The sequence below is a fragment of the Camarhynchus parvulus genome, chromosome 14 (genome assembly GCF_901933205.1).
Source record: "Camarhynchus parvulus chromosome 14, STF_HiC, whole genome shotgun sequence".
Lineage (NCBI taxonomy): Eukaryota > Metazoa > Chordata > Aves > Passeriformes > Thraupidae > Camarhynchus > Camarhynchus parvulus.
Genome location: NC_044584.1, coordinates 1,498,152 through 1,514,264, shown reverse-complemented (window position 1 = coordinate 1,514,264; position 16,113 = coordinate 1,498,152). Strand labels below are relative to the sequence as shown.

At 54.4% G+C, this 16,113-nt stretch overlaps 2 protein-coding genes across 4 annotated transcripts; one reads left to right on the top strand and one right to left on the bottom strand.

Moving 5' to 3' along the window:
* Positions 1-1,633: 1,633 nt before the first annotated feature.
* Positions 1,634-6,242, top strand: NMRAL1 (NmrA like redox sensor 1). 3 transcript variants are annotated; one of them, XM_030958458.1, is made up of 6 exons: positions 1,634-1,747; positions 1,874-1,939; positions 2,128-2,366; positions 3,103-3,352; positions 3,798-3,988; positions 4,815-6,242. In XM_030958458.1, the coding sequence occupies exons 2-6, from the start codon at positions 1,900-1,902 to the stop codon at positions 4,983-4,985; spliced, it is 891 nt and encodes a 296-aa protein (XP_030814318.1). In that variant the 5' UTR covers positions 1,634-1,747; positions 1,874-1,899; the 3' UTR covers positions 4,986-6,242. The 3 variants fall into 3 exon arrangements, with proteins under 3 accessions (XP_030814318.1, XP_030814317.1, XP_030814319.1); XM_030958457.1 differs by having other exon boundaries at positions 1,635-1,939; XM_030958459.1 differs by lacking the exon at positions 3,798-3,988 and having other exon boundaries at positions 1,635-1,939; positions 4,815-4,949.
* Positions 5,887-15,982, bottom strand: DNAJA3 (DnaJ heat shock protein family (Hsp40) member A3). Its single transcript, XM_030958417.1, has 12 exons — positions 15,766-15,982; positions 15,503-15,636; positions 15,052-15,135; positions 14,300-14,512; positions 13,434-13,586; positions 12,452-12,599; positions 11,644-11,708; positions 10,666-10,794; positions 10,116-10,231; positions 9,735-9,832; positions 7,636-7,752; positions 5,887-6,952 (listed from the first exon to the last, which is right to left on the bottom strand). Exons 1-11 carry the CDS (start codon positions 15,980-15,982, stop codon positions 7,649-7,651), a joined length of 1,461 nt encoding a protein of 486 aa, XP_030814277.1. The 3' UTR covers positions 5,887-6,952; positions 7,636-7,648.
* Positions 15,983-16,113: the final 131 nt, after the last annotated feature.

Below are 16,113 nucleotides of genomic sequence, written 5' to 3'. Positions count from 1 at the left end.
CCAGCGCCGACTCTTTCTCCCAAAAGCCACAAACCCGCCCCCAACAGCACCCAGAGTGCTGCGAATTCACTCGGAGCACATCCGTGAGCTCACCCCGGCCTGGGAGAGCCGAGGGTTTTGCTGCACACCCCCAGCCCTGGCCAGGAGCGCTGGGAATATCCCATGGGACAGGCTGGACTGGCAGCAGCTCTGGAAATAATTCCAGGAGTAAATGAAAGTTGTGTTTGGAAAGAGTAGGATAAAAGGGTAGGAATAGCCTCCCTTTCCTCCAAAGCCGTTCTCCTGCCCTTGCAAAATGCTTCTTAGAGTTGGGGTTTGTCTCTGAAGAGCTGGATCCCATCCCAGCCAGGAGCCAGAGCTACCAGAGCAGCGGCACCGGCGGGATCTCCCCTCCCCAGCTCCACACACGCAGGTGGGCTCGGTCATGATTCTCTCTTATGGTTCAACAAAACCCTCCACTTGTAAATCCTATAAAAATTTCCCTGGCATTCAGGCCAGTGGTGGCTGATGGAGCTGGTGGGGTCAGGCTGGGCTCGTGGCCACGGAGCTGTGCTCGGGGAGGAGAGGTGGGACAAGCAGGATTTGGGAAGAGAGGTGGGACAAGCAGGAATTGGGGGAGAGTTTGGAAGCAGGAGGAGAGGTGTGGGACAAGCAGGATTTGGGACCTCCAGCCATCACTCCGGGCCGTGTCTCCCCCAGCCTCGCTCTCTGCCTGCCCCAGGCTGTGCCCAGTAAGGGGTTAAAACCTTTTCTCTGGTCTGTTGGTAATTTCCCCATGTGGAGGAGGGTTTCAAGAGGAGCTGGCACCTGGTAATTCCCAGCAGCCAATCTGTAGCTGAAATCCCTCACATCCAAAATGACTGTGCAGAAACCCCAGTCAGGGCTGTACCTCCTCCTGCTTTCACAATTCATCATTGATCTGAATTACACATCTGAAATATTTCTTTGCCACTGTGTGTTACGCATGCTTCAAGCATTTTCTGGGTCATTTACCAGATTCAACCCCAAATCTCTCAATGTGTTTATTTACTAAACCAAACCTACGGAGTTCCTGGCAGAGTGGGTTTGCCCACAGCGCCTCCGGAGCTGGCAGGAGAGGAGAAGAAAGGTCCAGGGTGACTCTGTTTGTTAACTCGAGCGGTTGTTTGGCAGAGGGTGCTCGGGGACAGCTCCTCGGCTCACACCTGCACACAGCCACCTGCCTGGGGACAGCCAACCTGGGGATCACGAACGGTCCCAGCCCCAGAGGGAGCAGCAGGACCAGCCTGGGGAACAGCCCGGCCTCCTCACCAAGGAAACCTCACTAGTCTGGGATGCTCGGGGGGTCCCCGGGGAGGAAGGGACACAACCCCCGGCCACCTCCCAGAGGGTGACGTGGTGGCTTTTGGGTTTTAAGCGGGTTTCCTGAGCGAGGAGCAGGCGGCTGGGCCAAGGGATGGGATGGGATTGGGGGTGGGATATGATTGGGGGTGGGATATGATTGGGGATGGGATTGGGGATGGGATGGGATTTGGGATAAAAATGGGGGCGGAGCCTCATGCGGGCGGTGGGCGTGTCCTGGCGCTGATGGGCGGGGTCTGCCTGTGATGGACATCTGAGCCCCGCCCGGACGGGCGTGGCCGAACACAACCGGGTGAAGGCGAACAGATAAACGCGCGCAGCTCCCGCTCAGCCGAACGGAGCCGGGCGGAGCCGATTGGACCCGAACCGAGCTGGGCATAGCCGACTGGAGCCGATTAGAGCCGAGGTGAGGAGCCGTGTGAGGGAAGACGCGCCCGGTGCCCCGGGACCCGCGATGGCCCCGCAGCCGCCCCGCTCCCTGCCCTCCTCCCTCCCGGGACCGGTGCGACCTCGCTGCTTCTCGCCCTGCCAGAGCCCCGGCACGGCCCGCGCTGCTGCATGGCCGGGAAGAAGCTGATCGTGGTGTTCGGGGCCACCGGTGAGTGCCCGGGGAGAGGCCCTGGCTGTGCCCGGGGGCCGGAGGCCTCGGTGATGCCCGAGGGGCCGGGGGGTGAGGAGGGGAGCGGGGCGGGCAGCGAGCGGCGCTCGGTGCTTGCGGCGGTCGGGCCGCTCCGTGCCGCGGCCCCAGCGCATCCCGGGGCCCGCCCTGACCGGCTGCTCCCGCAGGGGCCCAGGGCGGCAGCGTGGCCCGGGCGCTGCTGGACGATGGGAGCTTCAAGGTGCGCGCCGTGACCCGGAGCCCCAGGAAGAAGCAGGCGCAGGAGCTGAGGCGCAGGGGAGCCGAGCTGGTGAAGGCAGATCAGGACGATGAGGCATCGCTGGAGCGGGCCTTGGCCGGTGCCTACGGAGCCTTTATTGTCACCAACTTCTGGGAGCACTGCAGCAAGGAGAAGGAAATCGAGCAGGTACCTGTCCTGACATTAACCGGGACCATGTGCAGAACGATCTGGCAGTGGGGACAAAGTGGGGACAGCTCTTGGAGCATCCGTGGCGGCCCTGATGGTTTGAGTAGCCAGTACAGAAGACCCCAAGGCCTCACAAACACCAGGTCCCAGTTCTTGCAAAGCCAGGACTTGTTCTCTGTTCCCTCACAGTTGCATGGCTCCAGGGTCTGGTGCCTTCAGGAGTTGATAAATTTGTTATGGAGAGCACTTCCCAGGAGCTGGAGTAGCAGGAGTGGGAACACTTGGCTCCTCAGAGCCTTCAGGGGCAGAGCTGGGACAGTCACTGCCTGCAGACCTGTAGCTTTCTGTGCTTGCAGCTTTGGGGCCAAAACCCTGCAGTATCAGAGATCCCAAGGGTGGTGCTCACACCACTACAGATACTGCAGGGTGGCAGAGTTGCCATGCCTGGATGGCAACAAACAAAAGATAAGATAGTTTAGGGCAGGTATGTTGGCCAGGCAGATTCTTTATGCTGGTGCTTGCATGTTTGGTGCAGCAGCAAGCTCCAAAGCTGGAGGGTGTGTGGTCTTTCTGAAGTAGGATGGGGTAAGGAGAGAATTCAGCTCCACCTGGACAACTCACTGTGCTCCCAGCTGAGGGCTGGTGGCAGTTGGATCCTCCCCAGAGGGAAGGGGGGGTGTGGGGATGATGGGGGTGTCCCACTCCCCTCTTCATGGCTCGTTCCCCCTCGGCCCAGGGACGGCGTCTGGCTGAGCTGTCCAAGCGCCAGGGCCTGCAGCACGTGGTGTTCAGCGGCCTGGAGAACGTGCAGCAGCTGACAGGGGGCCGGCTGGAGGTGCTGCACTTCGATGGCAAAGGCGTGGTGGAGGAGCACTTCCAGAAAATCGGGGTTCCCACCACCATCATCCGCCTGCCCTTCTACTTTGAGAACTTCCTCTCCATCTTCAAGCTGCAGAAGGCCCCGCAGGGAGACGCCCTTGTCCTGGGTAAGGAGGAGCTCTGCTCTGTGGGTCACTGTGCTGTGACTGTCGCACTGTGCCAGGGAGAGACTGCCAGGGCTCTGGGCTGGTCAGGTGAAGAGGCCTCTCCCAGCTTGACCACAGCAAGCTGCATTATATGGTCTTCAGACCTCTTTGGTGGCCTGCATGAAATCCCCAGGATGCTGGGCCTCTTTGTGGTGCTGAGGGCTGTTCTGCAGATGCCAGAGCAGCTCTGGACACACACCACAAGTGCCTGCTTTTGGGATGGTGGAGGTTGTGGGGCTGCAGGTGACTCACGGTGCTGCTCTGCTGTCAAGGTCTCTTAGCTCAGCCCTGCTCTCCTGCCTTGCCATGCTCTCATCCCTCCCTCGCCTCATGTCCAGAGACTGAAAACTGCTGTACCTGCTCAGAGCTGGGCTGCACTGCAGCTGGGATCAATCTCTCCATACAGAGCTGCCCATGGGGGACACCCCCATGGATGGGATGGCTGTGGAGGACCTTGGGCCCGTTGTACTTTCCCTGCTGAAGTCCCCAGGGGAGTACATTGGCCAGGTGGTAGGACTGAGCACGGGCAAGCTCACCGAGGCAGAGTACGCTGCCATCCTCTCCCAGCAGACGGGCAAGACTGTGACAGCCAGCAAGGTAGGAAGTGTCCCTTGGTGTAGGTGATGTTCCTGAGGGACTCACAGCTCCTTTTGGTACAGCCCAGCAGCAACACTGCCCTGTTGGTATTGTCACTGAGCTCGTGCCTGCGGAGCACACAGTTGTGCCTGGGCAGGTCTGGGCCTGGCTCTGAGGGCTCACTGAGCTGGGAGGTCTCCAGCAGAGCCAGGGGTGGGCACTTACACAACAGGTTTCTGCTGGCTGCCCTTCCCTTCAGCAGGGCTTCCCCCGGGGCCTTGCTGTGTCACCATTACCACAGACCTGGCCTCTGTGCCGTGTCACTGCTAACAACACCCTGACCACTCCGTGCCCCTTTGTGACTTCTTTTTAATCTTTCTTTGCAGTTCAGTTGTGCCTCAGGCAGCCAGCACAATGGATGAGGGGTATGGTAAAGGGCATTTCATTTGAAACAAAGCCCCTCCAATGCTCTCTGCAGGTTCTGCCCTCCCACAAGTGCAGTGAACCAAACCCTTTGATTCAGGCAGGGATGTTTTGGGGTGCCAGGTGCCAACCTGAGTTGCCTCCAGAACCACCCAGTTTCTAGAACCCCTCAGCCATAGCTCTGGTGTGAGGAAGGGCTCCCTCAGAGCTGCTCCAGCCCCTGCCAGCTGTGCCAGAGCTGGGGGTGGCCCTAGGCTGGCTGGGCTGTTCCTTTGCCCAACCCCAAAGTGCTTTGCAGAGCCCTCTGCACCAGGAGCAATGCTGTGACAGGCTGCTGTAACAGAGCCCTCATCACATCCCCTCAGAGGCTGAGGGGGAAGCCCAGCAGCCTCTGAAACAATTTTTTCCCCATTTCTGTTGGCAGATCTCCCCTGAGGAGTACGAGAAGCAGGACTTCCCTGGGGCCAAGGAGTTGGCTGCCATGTTCCGTTTCTACGCCCTGAAGCCAGACCGCAACGTGGCCCTGACCATGAAGCTGAACCCCAAGGCCCGCACCTTCCAGCAGTGGGTGGGGGACAACAAGAATGCCTTCTGAGCCTCCCCTCCCTCCTCTGCCTCCCTGCTTTCTGCAGCAGTAGGGGGACCTGGCTGAGGTGAGGTGCCCTGAGCCGTGCTGCCTTCCCAGCAGTGCCTCAGGGAGAGGCTGATCTGCCCTGGCTGGGGAGAGCTCAGCCTATTTCTGGTCCATGTGTGTGCTCCTGCAGCGTGGTTGGGACTATTGAGGCAGCCAGAACAAGAGGAAGGGCTGGACAGCACAGGCAGAGGGGTGGCAGAAGCACTGCCTTTGCACTCTGTGCTCAGGGAGGTGTTGCTTTAGGCACTGTGGGTGTTTTAGGGTGGCGGGGGCTTGTTTTCCCAGGATCACCTCCTTTCCCAGGCAGCTCTGAGCATATGGCCCCACATGGTAGGCTGAAGGTGTGTAGCCCAAAGGCAGTGCCTTTGGGGCAGGTGTCCATGGCCAGGGCTGCTGCAGGCTCCTAAGCAAACAGAAGACAGGGATTTCTCCATGGATCTGGTGTGGGCCCTGCAGGTGAGCCACTGCAGAGATGGAGGCTCAGTGTCACCCCAGCAAGCTGGGACTGCAGTGACTTTCTGTGAGTGTAACACAACAGCTGAGGCTGATTCCTCATCATACAGCCCTGGCTCTGGTCCTTGGGCTTCTGGAGCTAATTTCAATCACTGTCCCAAGGAGCTGAGATAAAACTCAGCTTTTTCTAGACTGTCCAAGGTTCAGTGGAAGAGCCCTTTCCCCCTCATGTGCCTAAAGTACTGCTGAGATAGGGCAGCTTTGTGTTTAAAGTCAATCCCAGCCCCTAGCAATGCTTGAGCCATCCAGCCCTGTCCCCTCCTTGTCCCAGAGACCTTTGTTCCTGTTGAGGGGAGGGAAAGGGGATGACAGAGCAGATGGAAGAGTAGACAAGGCAGCAAGGCACAGCACATGTTAAATATCTTTATGAAGTCCATCTTATTTACATGGGTACAGAATCACTTTACAGAAGTTTAATCAGGAGGCAACGCGTGCTTTATTTCAGCAAATTAAGAAGGGCAAGACTACAGCATGTCCCTGTTGAACTGGTGTTGAACTGATTAGTATGTGGGCTGATGGTACCTGCACAGTATCACAAACACAGCAGGCTACAGTAACCATGGAATACTCACTGCAAGAGCTCAGCTCCATCTGGAAGGAGTGATTCACCTCACTTGCACTCTCACACAGGTAAAACAACGATGCTTTGACCAATCCTTTACGCTACGGGTGTTGCACTAAAGTAATAAAAGATTTTTGTCCCCAGCTGGCAAAGGGCTCAGTGATTGACTTGTACCCGTCCAGAAGCAACAGCAGTTGTGTGGTAACTTTAGTTATTTGGGGGATAAACTTGAGGCAAAGTGCAGATTCCATCACTGCTCTGTGCAGGCAATCAGCAGGATAGAGAAAGCCCAGGGCTGTGAGGGAGCCAGGCCAGCTGGGCTCAGACAACACCCAGCCACAGGGAGATTCCACTTGGAGCTGTGCAGGGCAGCAGGGCTGTCGTGAAGACAAGGTTAGACCTTCCTGATCCACCAAGTCTCCTGGAGAGTTCACCAAGCACACCTGGCATTCCAAAGGGCACCTGAGTGAGCAGCTGGTGGGCCTGGCCTCCATACAGCAAACTGCTGCTCTGTGCTGGACTATTTATTTCACATTTCCTCTGGTTTGGATTCTAAAGAATACTTCAACTTTAGCTTTTACCAAATAAGCTTCCAGCAGCAGTAGGGTTGTGGAGCAGCCTCCAGAGAGCCACACTTCTGCTAAGCTGGTTTTTTCCTTCGCTGCCATTTATTAGGACAGTGGGTGGGGTTTGTGTTGGTGCCTCAGTGGTCCATGGCCTCTCCAGCTGGGATTCTTGCTGTGCTGCTGACTGACATCCTGTGTTCTCCAGAGCCTGGCTGCCAGAAAGATTCACCCCCAACTGCACGGATGACCTGCTGCTGCTGGCTCCTAGTGCCCAGTAGAACGTTTTCCTGCAGTTGGAGTGAGAGGAAGGTCACAATTTCCTGGCTGTATCAGCACACAGCCCACTCTGGGAGCACCTCCCCTCGTGACCTGCTGTCACACTGTCACCCCTACAGCACAGCCAGTTTGAAGCCTGCAAAGATGCAAAGCTGAGCCCCTGGAATCCCAGACTCTGGGTCTGCTGTAGATGATTCCAAGTCTTGGTGCTCCCTCATAACAGGTCAGCACCAGCTGAAGCACCTGAGTTGCACTGCCGTGATGCATGGTGGGCTTTGCTGTGCTCTGTGACAAAGGCTGGCTCCTCCCTGGTGCTGTAAGCCCATGGCAGGGGTGAATCCAGCCCGAGTGTGCCAGCACCAGCTCTGCAGCCCAGATTTGTGTGGCAGAACCCGGTCCCAGTGGGACCAGCTCATGGCAACACGCTCAGTGCTTGGAACTGGGCACAGCTTCAGCCACAGAGCTGCAGGGGAGGCCAGCCACCTCCCCAAGGGTGCACCCAGCATCTGTGCTGCTCTTTGCTGCAGCAACAATGCACTTTAATCCCTGGCTTGTTGCTCCAGGTCCCAGGGGACAGCTAGGGCTGGAAGGCCTGAGGCTAAGTGAGAAGCAACGCTGTGCTATTGTGCTTCCACCTCCCAAGAAGTGCTCAGTGTGGGGGAAAGACAACAGTGAGACACAAGAGACCTCCTACCTCGGATGGGGTGTCAGGAGGTAAACATTTTCTTAAGTTTGGAAAGGAATCCCTCCTTGTTCTCCTGAGCCTCAGGCCTATCCCCGCCTGCGTCAGCGCTAGCCGTGGCCCTGCCACCTGGACACAAACAGCAAAGGGCTGCAGTCAGAGACATCTCCCACCAGGACCAGAGGGCTCTTTTGGACAGGGAATGGCCAGGAGAAAGCAGCTGGTTGTGCTGCTCCCTCGTGTCCAGGGCTGCACCTGGCAGCGAGCCACAGGACTGGACCCCTTGCAGTGGAAGCACTGGAGAGCGTGGATCCCAACAACACAACTTTTAAACAGGTGCTGAGCTGTTCCCTTCCCCTCTCCCCAGCCCTCCAGCTGGCAAGGGAATTCTTGTGCTGCACAATTCAGTCAGGGATCCCACAGACTTTGGAAACAAGTACTTGGAACTGAGAGTCTGCCACTAAAAACAAGTGGTGAACTTGATCACAGCCAGCCAGGACTTCACAGGGTTAAAAGATCTATGCTGGTGGTCCCTGAAACAGGTTCTGCCTGTTTCAAGGTTGTGTCCTTGCAAAGCACTGCAAAACCACACCAGGAGCCTGATTTGTGTCACTGCAAGCAATGCTCAGACAGTATCAAGCAGAAAATTAACTCGTGTAGATGAAAAAGGCTGCAAGTATTTCAGACTGACTGTCCAGATAAGGAATTAAAATTGTCCTGTATGGACAGGTCCTGAGAATTTGTTTGTCCCTCAGAAGTGGCTATAAATGAGAACAAAAGGAGACCTGTTTGCTAATCTGCTTTTTTCTACAGTAAAACCATCAACAACAAGATCCCAAACGCCCCCTTGAGCTCTCTTTGTGCACAGAGAACTCGGAGTCTGGTGCTCCCCAGCCTCCCCGGGCTGAGTGCTGGGCTCGGACTGATGCAATGGGATGAAATCCCGAGGCAGGACACGCCTCCCTCACCACAGCCTGTCTCTACACTGCAACCTACTGGCGCTGTTTTAACTCACCTTGCTGCTTCATCATGGTAAAAACTGGCAGGTTTGCTTTTAAAAAATTAGTTTGAAGAGGTTATTTTTCCTCTTTGGCACACAAATGCCTTTAAAAAGCTGGAATGGAAATTCAGTGCTCAGAGCTCTCTGCCCTTCCCCCAAGGCTGACTGTAATATAGGAAAGACATATTTTCTGTATGTATAATTACCATAAAACAGAACACTGGGAAGTATTTGGCAGATCCTGCACTTAAGCCTATACTCCTCACAGTAAGGCAGATCCTGGGATCATTCAGCAGCTCCAAAAGGCTCTCACTTTGCCTAGTCATAAATGCCCTGTTTGGTTTCAAACCAAAACCAAAATCCAACCGGCTTTAAGAAGTTCATTGTTTCAATTAAGCAAAGAAAAAATTGCTTTCCATTAGTGAGAGACAAAGCTCCTTCCTTACTATGTTACCATGTGTTGTGCCTTTAGCTGCTGCCTCTTCCAAGCACCTCATCCCTGAAACTTAGGACACAATTGCTGAATCTCAATTTTCCATCTGGAGCTGGAGAGCAGCTCCAAAAAGCTCCCAGCTGCCTTCACTCCTCCATTATGCTGTCCACTGAGCAGAGCTGACACTGCCACCAATGGACACTCCCAGCCCAGGTTTCCCCACCCACCCAGAGCTCAGCCCCAACAGAAACCCCTGTCAGCATCCCAGGAGAAGCAGCCCTGCTGTGCTCAGAAGCACTCTGGATTGGGATCCAGCACACAGGAAACTGGCCTGAAGCACATTTGCTTTCCTGCCTCAAGGCAAGTCCTGGCACAGGGGAAGCAAGGAGCAGGAGGCATTCATCAGCACAGCTTGTCTGCACCCTGGAGTACTCAGTGCCTGCTCTCTGTTCACACATTTGCCCAATAAGCACTGGAACAGAGCTTCCTGGGAAGAGGTTGCCTCCCTGCTGAGTGCTACAGCCTGTTAATATCACATTAGAACTGCTTCTGTTAACCAGGCTGTGCTTCACAGGCCTGACAGTGCCCCTGGCTCACCCTGCTGCCCAGGAGTACTCAGGGAACACTCTGCACTCCCACAGCAGCTGCCCAGGGAAGGGCAGGAGTGTCCCTGCTCACCTGAGGCTGTGTTGGTGACCCCGTTCACGGTGCCCTCCACGTCGGTCTCGTCCTCGGCGTAGCTCATCATTAAGGCTCGCTGGCGATCCGTCAGCCTCCTGTGGCACCAGGACACGGGCTCAGGGACAGCCTGGGCTCCCACAGCCTCCCAAACCTCCCCCAGCAGCACCCACGGGGGGCAGGAACTGGAGCACATTGTATATGAATACACCAGGAATCCATGTGCTCTTTAAATGAGCCATCTCTAAGGAATGATCCCCAGTGGAAGAGGGGACATAGGACTCACTGCATTTCACCTCATGGAATTTTCACAACTTCTTAACAACCTTTTTTGCGAAAAGTTCTTAAGATTTCACAGGAACTTGTTTTAGCTCTACTTACTGAGGAACTTTTATCTTTATGTGGATGTAGTGGTCTCCGTAGCCATAGCTGTTGACCTTGGGAATGCCTTTCCCACTCATTCGAATTCTCTGGTCTGGCTGAATACCAGGGGGTATCTATAAACACAAAGGTGTCACATTTATTACTCTAATTAAACATTTAGATAATAATTACACAGCTATAAAAATTATCTGCTTCTCCAACAAGCTCTAAAGTAGGATGGGAGAGTTCTCATATGCTCATGCAGCAGGACACATCCCAAAGCTAAGCCAGTAAGGATGGAAAAGCTTTTGAAGGAATCAGTAAAGAATCTCACACAGCCTGTAGCCCTGTAGTTTGGGGTTTGTCCAGCAATCCCTTTCTTTCCCTGGCCCTACACAGCAACAGGAAAGAAGCTGTGACCAGGCAGGTCACAAACTACCCAAAGGCTCAATCCTGGAGGAGTCTGAAATGGAATACTGGCAGACTTGGGAGATTTTGCCCATCTTTTCAGCTAAGGAGAAGCCTTTGCTGTGCCCCAGTGATCCATGCCCAGAACAGTGGCACTCACCGTGATGTTGATTGTCTCATACAAGCCTTGACACCGGGCAGTGCCTCCCAGCACGGCCTGAGCTATGGAGATCGGGAGATCCGAGTGGATATCGGCTCCGTTTCGTCGGAACACAGAGCTCTTCTGAACCTGCAGGGCAGCAAAGTCCCAGAGAGCAGTCAGCACACTGTGTTCTCCTGCTAAACTGCTCCCAAGGGTCTCAGGAAAAAATATACCATCCCCAAACTGCACAGCTAAGAACTGTGAGTTAATATTTGGTGTTCTAGTAAAACACAGATCTCAGCATAGCAGAATTAGCTAAAGGATTGGAAGGATCCCTGCTTCCTGCCTCAGGAACTGCCTCCCCTAATCCTGCTGTTAGTTTATCCATGTCACTGTGGTTCTGCAGAGACAGACACTGCTTTGTCCAGCACTCTGAACAGGGGAAAGCCAAAAGTGAGAAGGAAATGAAGCACCTTTCCAGTGGCCTCACAAGCTGGAACAGAATTAAACCCTCCTGCACCATGAAAGAGGTGCTGAAAAAAACTTTCTCCTCAACAGGGATGTGTGTGGCAGGAGAAGACAAAGACACCCAGCTACAGCACAGGTGCACAGCAGCCCTGAAGGTGGATCTGCAGAAGGACATTTCACCAGACAGCCTCCTGCAGCACCTCCCACAGCTCTCCTCAGCTCTGCCACTCCTGCCAGCAGGCAGCTTCCTCACATTTCCAAGTCAAAAGCCTACTCTGCATTTTGATTCACACTACCCTAAGAGCCTGGTCCTGGAACAAGCAACGATTCTTCAGGAACAGATTCAAAGTTACCCTCCTTGCTACAATGCAGATCTCCTGCTGTCTCAGAAAGTTCACAGGGATCATGTTACCTCAGCTGTTTTAAAGGATCACTGGCTCTTCCTCCTCTGCCAATTCTGCAGGCCTTTCCCAGGCAGTTGAGAAGGGAACAACCAACTTACATCATAAACCAGCTTGAGATACATACCCTGAACGTAATGAAAATTTCTTTCTTCCCCACAGGCATCCGAACTGTCTGCCCGTCCTCAACACCTGCAATCACAACAGGAGGGAATGTGACCTTGGGTTATAACCCACGGGTGACATGGATGCCTACACCTCTTGCCAATCCCAAGAGCTGGCCACCACAGCCCAAAGCAGGAGGGGTCAGCACATGTTTATACCTCTGAGGTGATCCCTATGCCCCCAACACGTTTGTTACTTCAATATCTACAGAATTCTTTACAGAAATGCATTGGATTAAGGAACACTGCAGCCTCCACAAGCTGCAGGAAAATTACAGGCTGCTCACCCAGGGTGGTCTCAAAGAAGCAAGTCTTAGTCCCACCACTGAATTCTCCCCTCTGGTGAGGAAGGCAATCAGCACACCTCTGTGAGACGAGCCAAGGCTTTCAGGATTCCCACCCCCTCCCCAGGAGGGAGGACAAATGAAAGAACCATGGCAAATGTCAAGGGTCTTGAAAGAAGGGGGTCTGAAAGGGTCTGAAAGACCTTGACAAATGTCAAGGACAAATGAGAGACCCATGGCAACAAAACTTTTGGAGATTAACTTCAAAACCTGCCTAGGATTACCCAGGCAAGAACCAAAGCTCAGGAAGGGCGGAGCAAACACTTATATCCATGGCCAGAAGACAGATATATCCTGTTCCATTGCCGACCTCTCAACCTGCTTTGTTTTAGAAAAGGACTTACACTGCTCCCCCATTTGCACCTAGCAGTGGCAGTAAAGAACTACAGCTCTTTAAGAGAGGGCAGCAGACAGGTACAACACTGACCAGCTGGCACAGGAACCATCACTGTCTTCTTCTGCTTGGTCTGCCCCGTGCCCCGGCACACGACGCAGGGCGTGGTGATGATGGAGCCGCGGCCGCTGCAGCGCCGGCACGTGGAGCGCATCACGAACGGGCCCGTGTTCATCGTCTCCTGGAGGGAACAAACACACCCTGGGAAATGATGGGGCTTCTCACACAGCACCTCTGAGCTCTGATCACACACCCTGTCAGGACACAGATACCCTTCAGCAAGAGCTGGAGCAGACAGCTGGCTCTGAAATCCACTCACTCATGCCGATTTCCACTGAACAGCACCACTATTACAAGTGTCAGGTGGTGAGGGCAAGGGAAACACACCACCCTCAAAGTCTAGGCTTTGATGTACAAGGAGGAACAAAGCTCCTTACAGTGCTACAAACATCTGTGTTCTGATGAATCCAAGGACAATCCATTTACATGGATTACTGCCAGCGTCCAAGGAAACCTTATGGTGACTAAGCCCTGGACTGAAGCACTGAAGCACACAAGGAATCAGATGCATGGTAACCCAAAGCCTGCAGCTCCATCATTACCTGCATCTTCTTATTCTATGATTACCCTTGGGTTTTCACCACCTTCCTCCACCCCCCAAGTCAAAAGATACCCATTTATTGCCCGAGGAATTTCAGAGCTACATTATATTCATTCATTCATATACTTTACATTCAGAGTGCATACATATACATTACATTCAGAGTTACATTATATTCATATGGTTTGTGGGATGTGCAGCAGCAGAGGATCCAGCCTGAAGGCTCATGCTTTCAGCTGGGCACAGCACTTTAACACAAAGAAAATCTTCCTAGTGCCTATTAGCATCAAGCTGACATTAACTCAGCTTTGCCTGAGATAAGCTAATGAGTGTGGTGAGAATTTTTCCCCATGAAATGAAGTGACTCTCCCCAAGGAGGGAAAGCACAGACCTGGTGTCCTGCTCAGCACTTACCATGCCTGTGCCATTGCAGTAGTGACAGCGCTGAGCTTTGGTGCCCGGTTCGTGTCCTTTGCCATCACAACGCACACAGGAGTCCTGGATGTTCACCACAATCTCCTTGTTGACACCTTTTGCAGCTTGGGTGAATGTCAAATCCATGATATACTGCCCAGGAAACATGGATATAGAGCCATGACTGAGGTGTGACAAGGTCTTAAGGGGACTGAGAACAGTTCAGGCTAAATACCAAACAATGCTTAAAACAGAAATTCTCAGTAAAGATGACTGATCAAAAAAGGAAATTTTCCTTATATGAAAAATGTCATTTTTAGTAAAACCAGGAGTACCAAACACCAAACATTCCTGAAGACAACACATGAACCATCAACACTTAAAGGAGCATTTAGCTGCAACACAAAGAACAAGACAGATTTTATTATGGGCCTCACTGCAACATGAAGCTAATTAAGTTGCAAAATTAAGCCAATTAAGCAGCCAAACATATTGCTGGAAGGCCTGGTTTATAGTTACAAGGCATTTTGTGGGTTTTAGCATTACAGATCAAAGCAGGCATAGGTAAATCAAGCTGCAGCAGAAACAATGCCTCTCCAGCAATGGAACTGCTCGGCAGTACTGGGTGGTGTCAGCAAACACCAGAGAAGTAGCTCAAGCCCAGAAAAAAATACCCTGTCTGGAGGTGTGGGGTGTGTTCCTGCACAGCTGAGCACATCTGCGAGACTCTGCCCATGCCATGGGACACTCACACACTGACATCCCCAGAAACAACTCCTTGCTGCAGCTCCCACAGCGCTCTGTGACAGAAGCTGAGGAGAGACACTGCTTTGAGTTTCCCATTCCTAAATAAAGGCACCTCCTACCTCCTGTGGCTGGTCAAAAACACTCTGAAAATCGCCGAAAGGGGATCCTGAGAACTCCCCAAAGATCTTCCTGAAGAGCTCCTCGGGGTCGATGGAGGGGCCGCTGCTCCAGTACTGCCGCCCCGCGCCGGCCCCGGCCCCCGCCGCGCCGGCCTCGAAGCTCGCGGTGCCGTAGGCATCGTACTGCTTCCTCTTCACCTCGTCACTCAGCACCTGGGGGCAAGAACGGGCACTGCAGGAGCCGGGAGAACCCCTGGCTCTGGGCTCACACCTTCCATCAAGGTCTCACCCAGCTCTCAGCACCATGGGAGTGAGGGACAAGCTGCTGCTACCCTGGTGATTCTTGGCTTATTGCCCGAAAAATGACAAGACCTTGCTAATTTATAAAAAGCAGAAATAATTTATATTAAACAGCTGATCGTTGTTCTATCAGGTGGAATCAAAAAACAGGGCTAGGGGAGCACAGTGAAAGTCCCTCTACCTCAAAAACCTGCTGACAGGTTTTTTGTTTGATTATTTAAACTGACAATAATTCCATGGAAGTGACATCCGTGCCAGTCACTGCTAAGGAAAGAGAAAACTGAAAAAGCCCAAAGCAGCTTAATCAGATACTTGGACCAAGGAATTTCTTGGGACAGAAGTGCCCCAGATTTAAGTGCATCAAAAACCAGCCATGGTTTTACAGGAAATGTTTGCCCTCATCCATGCTCTAGTCTTTCCTCCTTCTCATCACAACAAAATCCTGCTATTACCTCGTAGGCTTCTGCCAGCTGAGAGAACTTCTCCTTCGCTTTGGGGTCGTCCTTGTTTGTGTCAGGGTGGTATTTCTTTGCCAACTAAAAAACAAAAACCAACTCTTAGGGACAGGCAGGAGTTATTTACTTAAGCATATCTCACATGCCAGGAAAAACACATCAGGCAGAGCATTCACTAGATGCATTCCCGGGAACTAAAACCCTTCATTTTCATTTATCAACCTAAAATCAGGAACTACAGGAGCTGCTCCTGATCTTCTGAGCAATCCCAGATCCTTCTGGAAGGAGACAAGCGATGACAGCACGGGCAGACCCTGCTTTGGAAGCGATCCCCAAGGCCGTGCTGAGCTTCCCCACGGCCTCCTCCCCTTGTGTGCAGCGGTTCCGAACACGGGGATGGATTTGTTCCCTGTCCCGGCGGAGGGGCAGCGCTGGGGCCCCGCCATACCTGGTAATAGGCCTTCTTGATCTCCTTCTGCGTGGCGGTGCGGGGCACCCCCAGCACCTGGTAATAATCCTCCTTGGCGCGGGCCGCGCTGCTGTGGAAGGCGGCGGAGGCGACCGCGGCAGCGTGTTTCGTCCCTGTGGGAGAGGAGGGAGAGGAGGCGCCGTGAGGGCCGGGCCGGGCCGGCTGGAGGAAGGGACACGGCCGGGGGAAAAGACTCGCGCCCCACCGTCCCGTCCCGGCCCGCCCGGCCCCGGCGCGCTCACCGGCGGCGCAGAGCCCGGCACGGAGCAGCAGGAGGCGGCGCGGGGCACGGGCGGGCGGGGCGCGGAGCCCGCGGAGCAGCAGCAGCAGCGGCGGCCGCGCGTTCCCCGCCCCGCGCCCTGCGGCCGCCCCGACCCAGCGCGACGCGCTCCCGGCCGCCATCTTGGCCCGCGCGCGGCGCTGCGCCTGCGCACCCTTCGGCGGGGACGGGCCGCGCATGCGCACGGCGCCGCGGCCGTGGCTGCGCGATGGTTCCGCATGCGCGGCGCTCGGCAGGCGCGGGGGGAGCGGAGCGGTGGCGGGGCCCGGGGGCGGCGGGCAGGGAGCGCGCGGGGACGCGGCTGGGACAG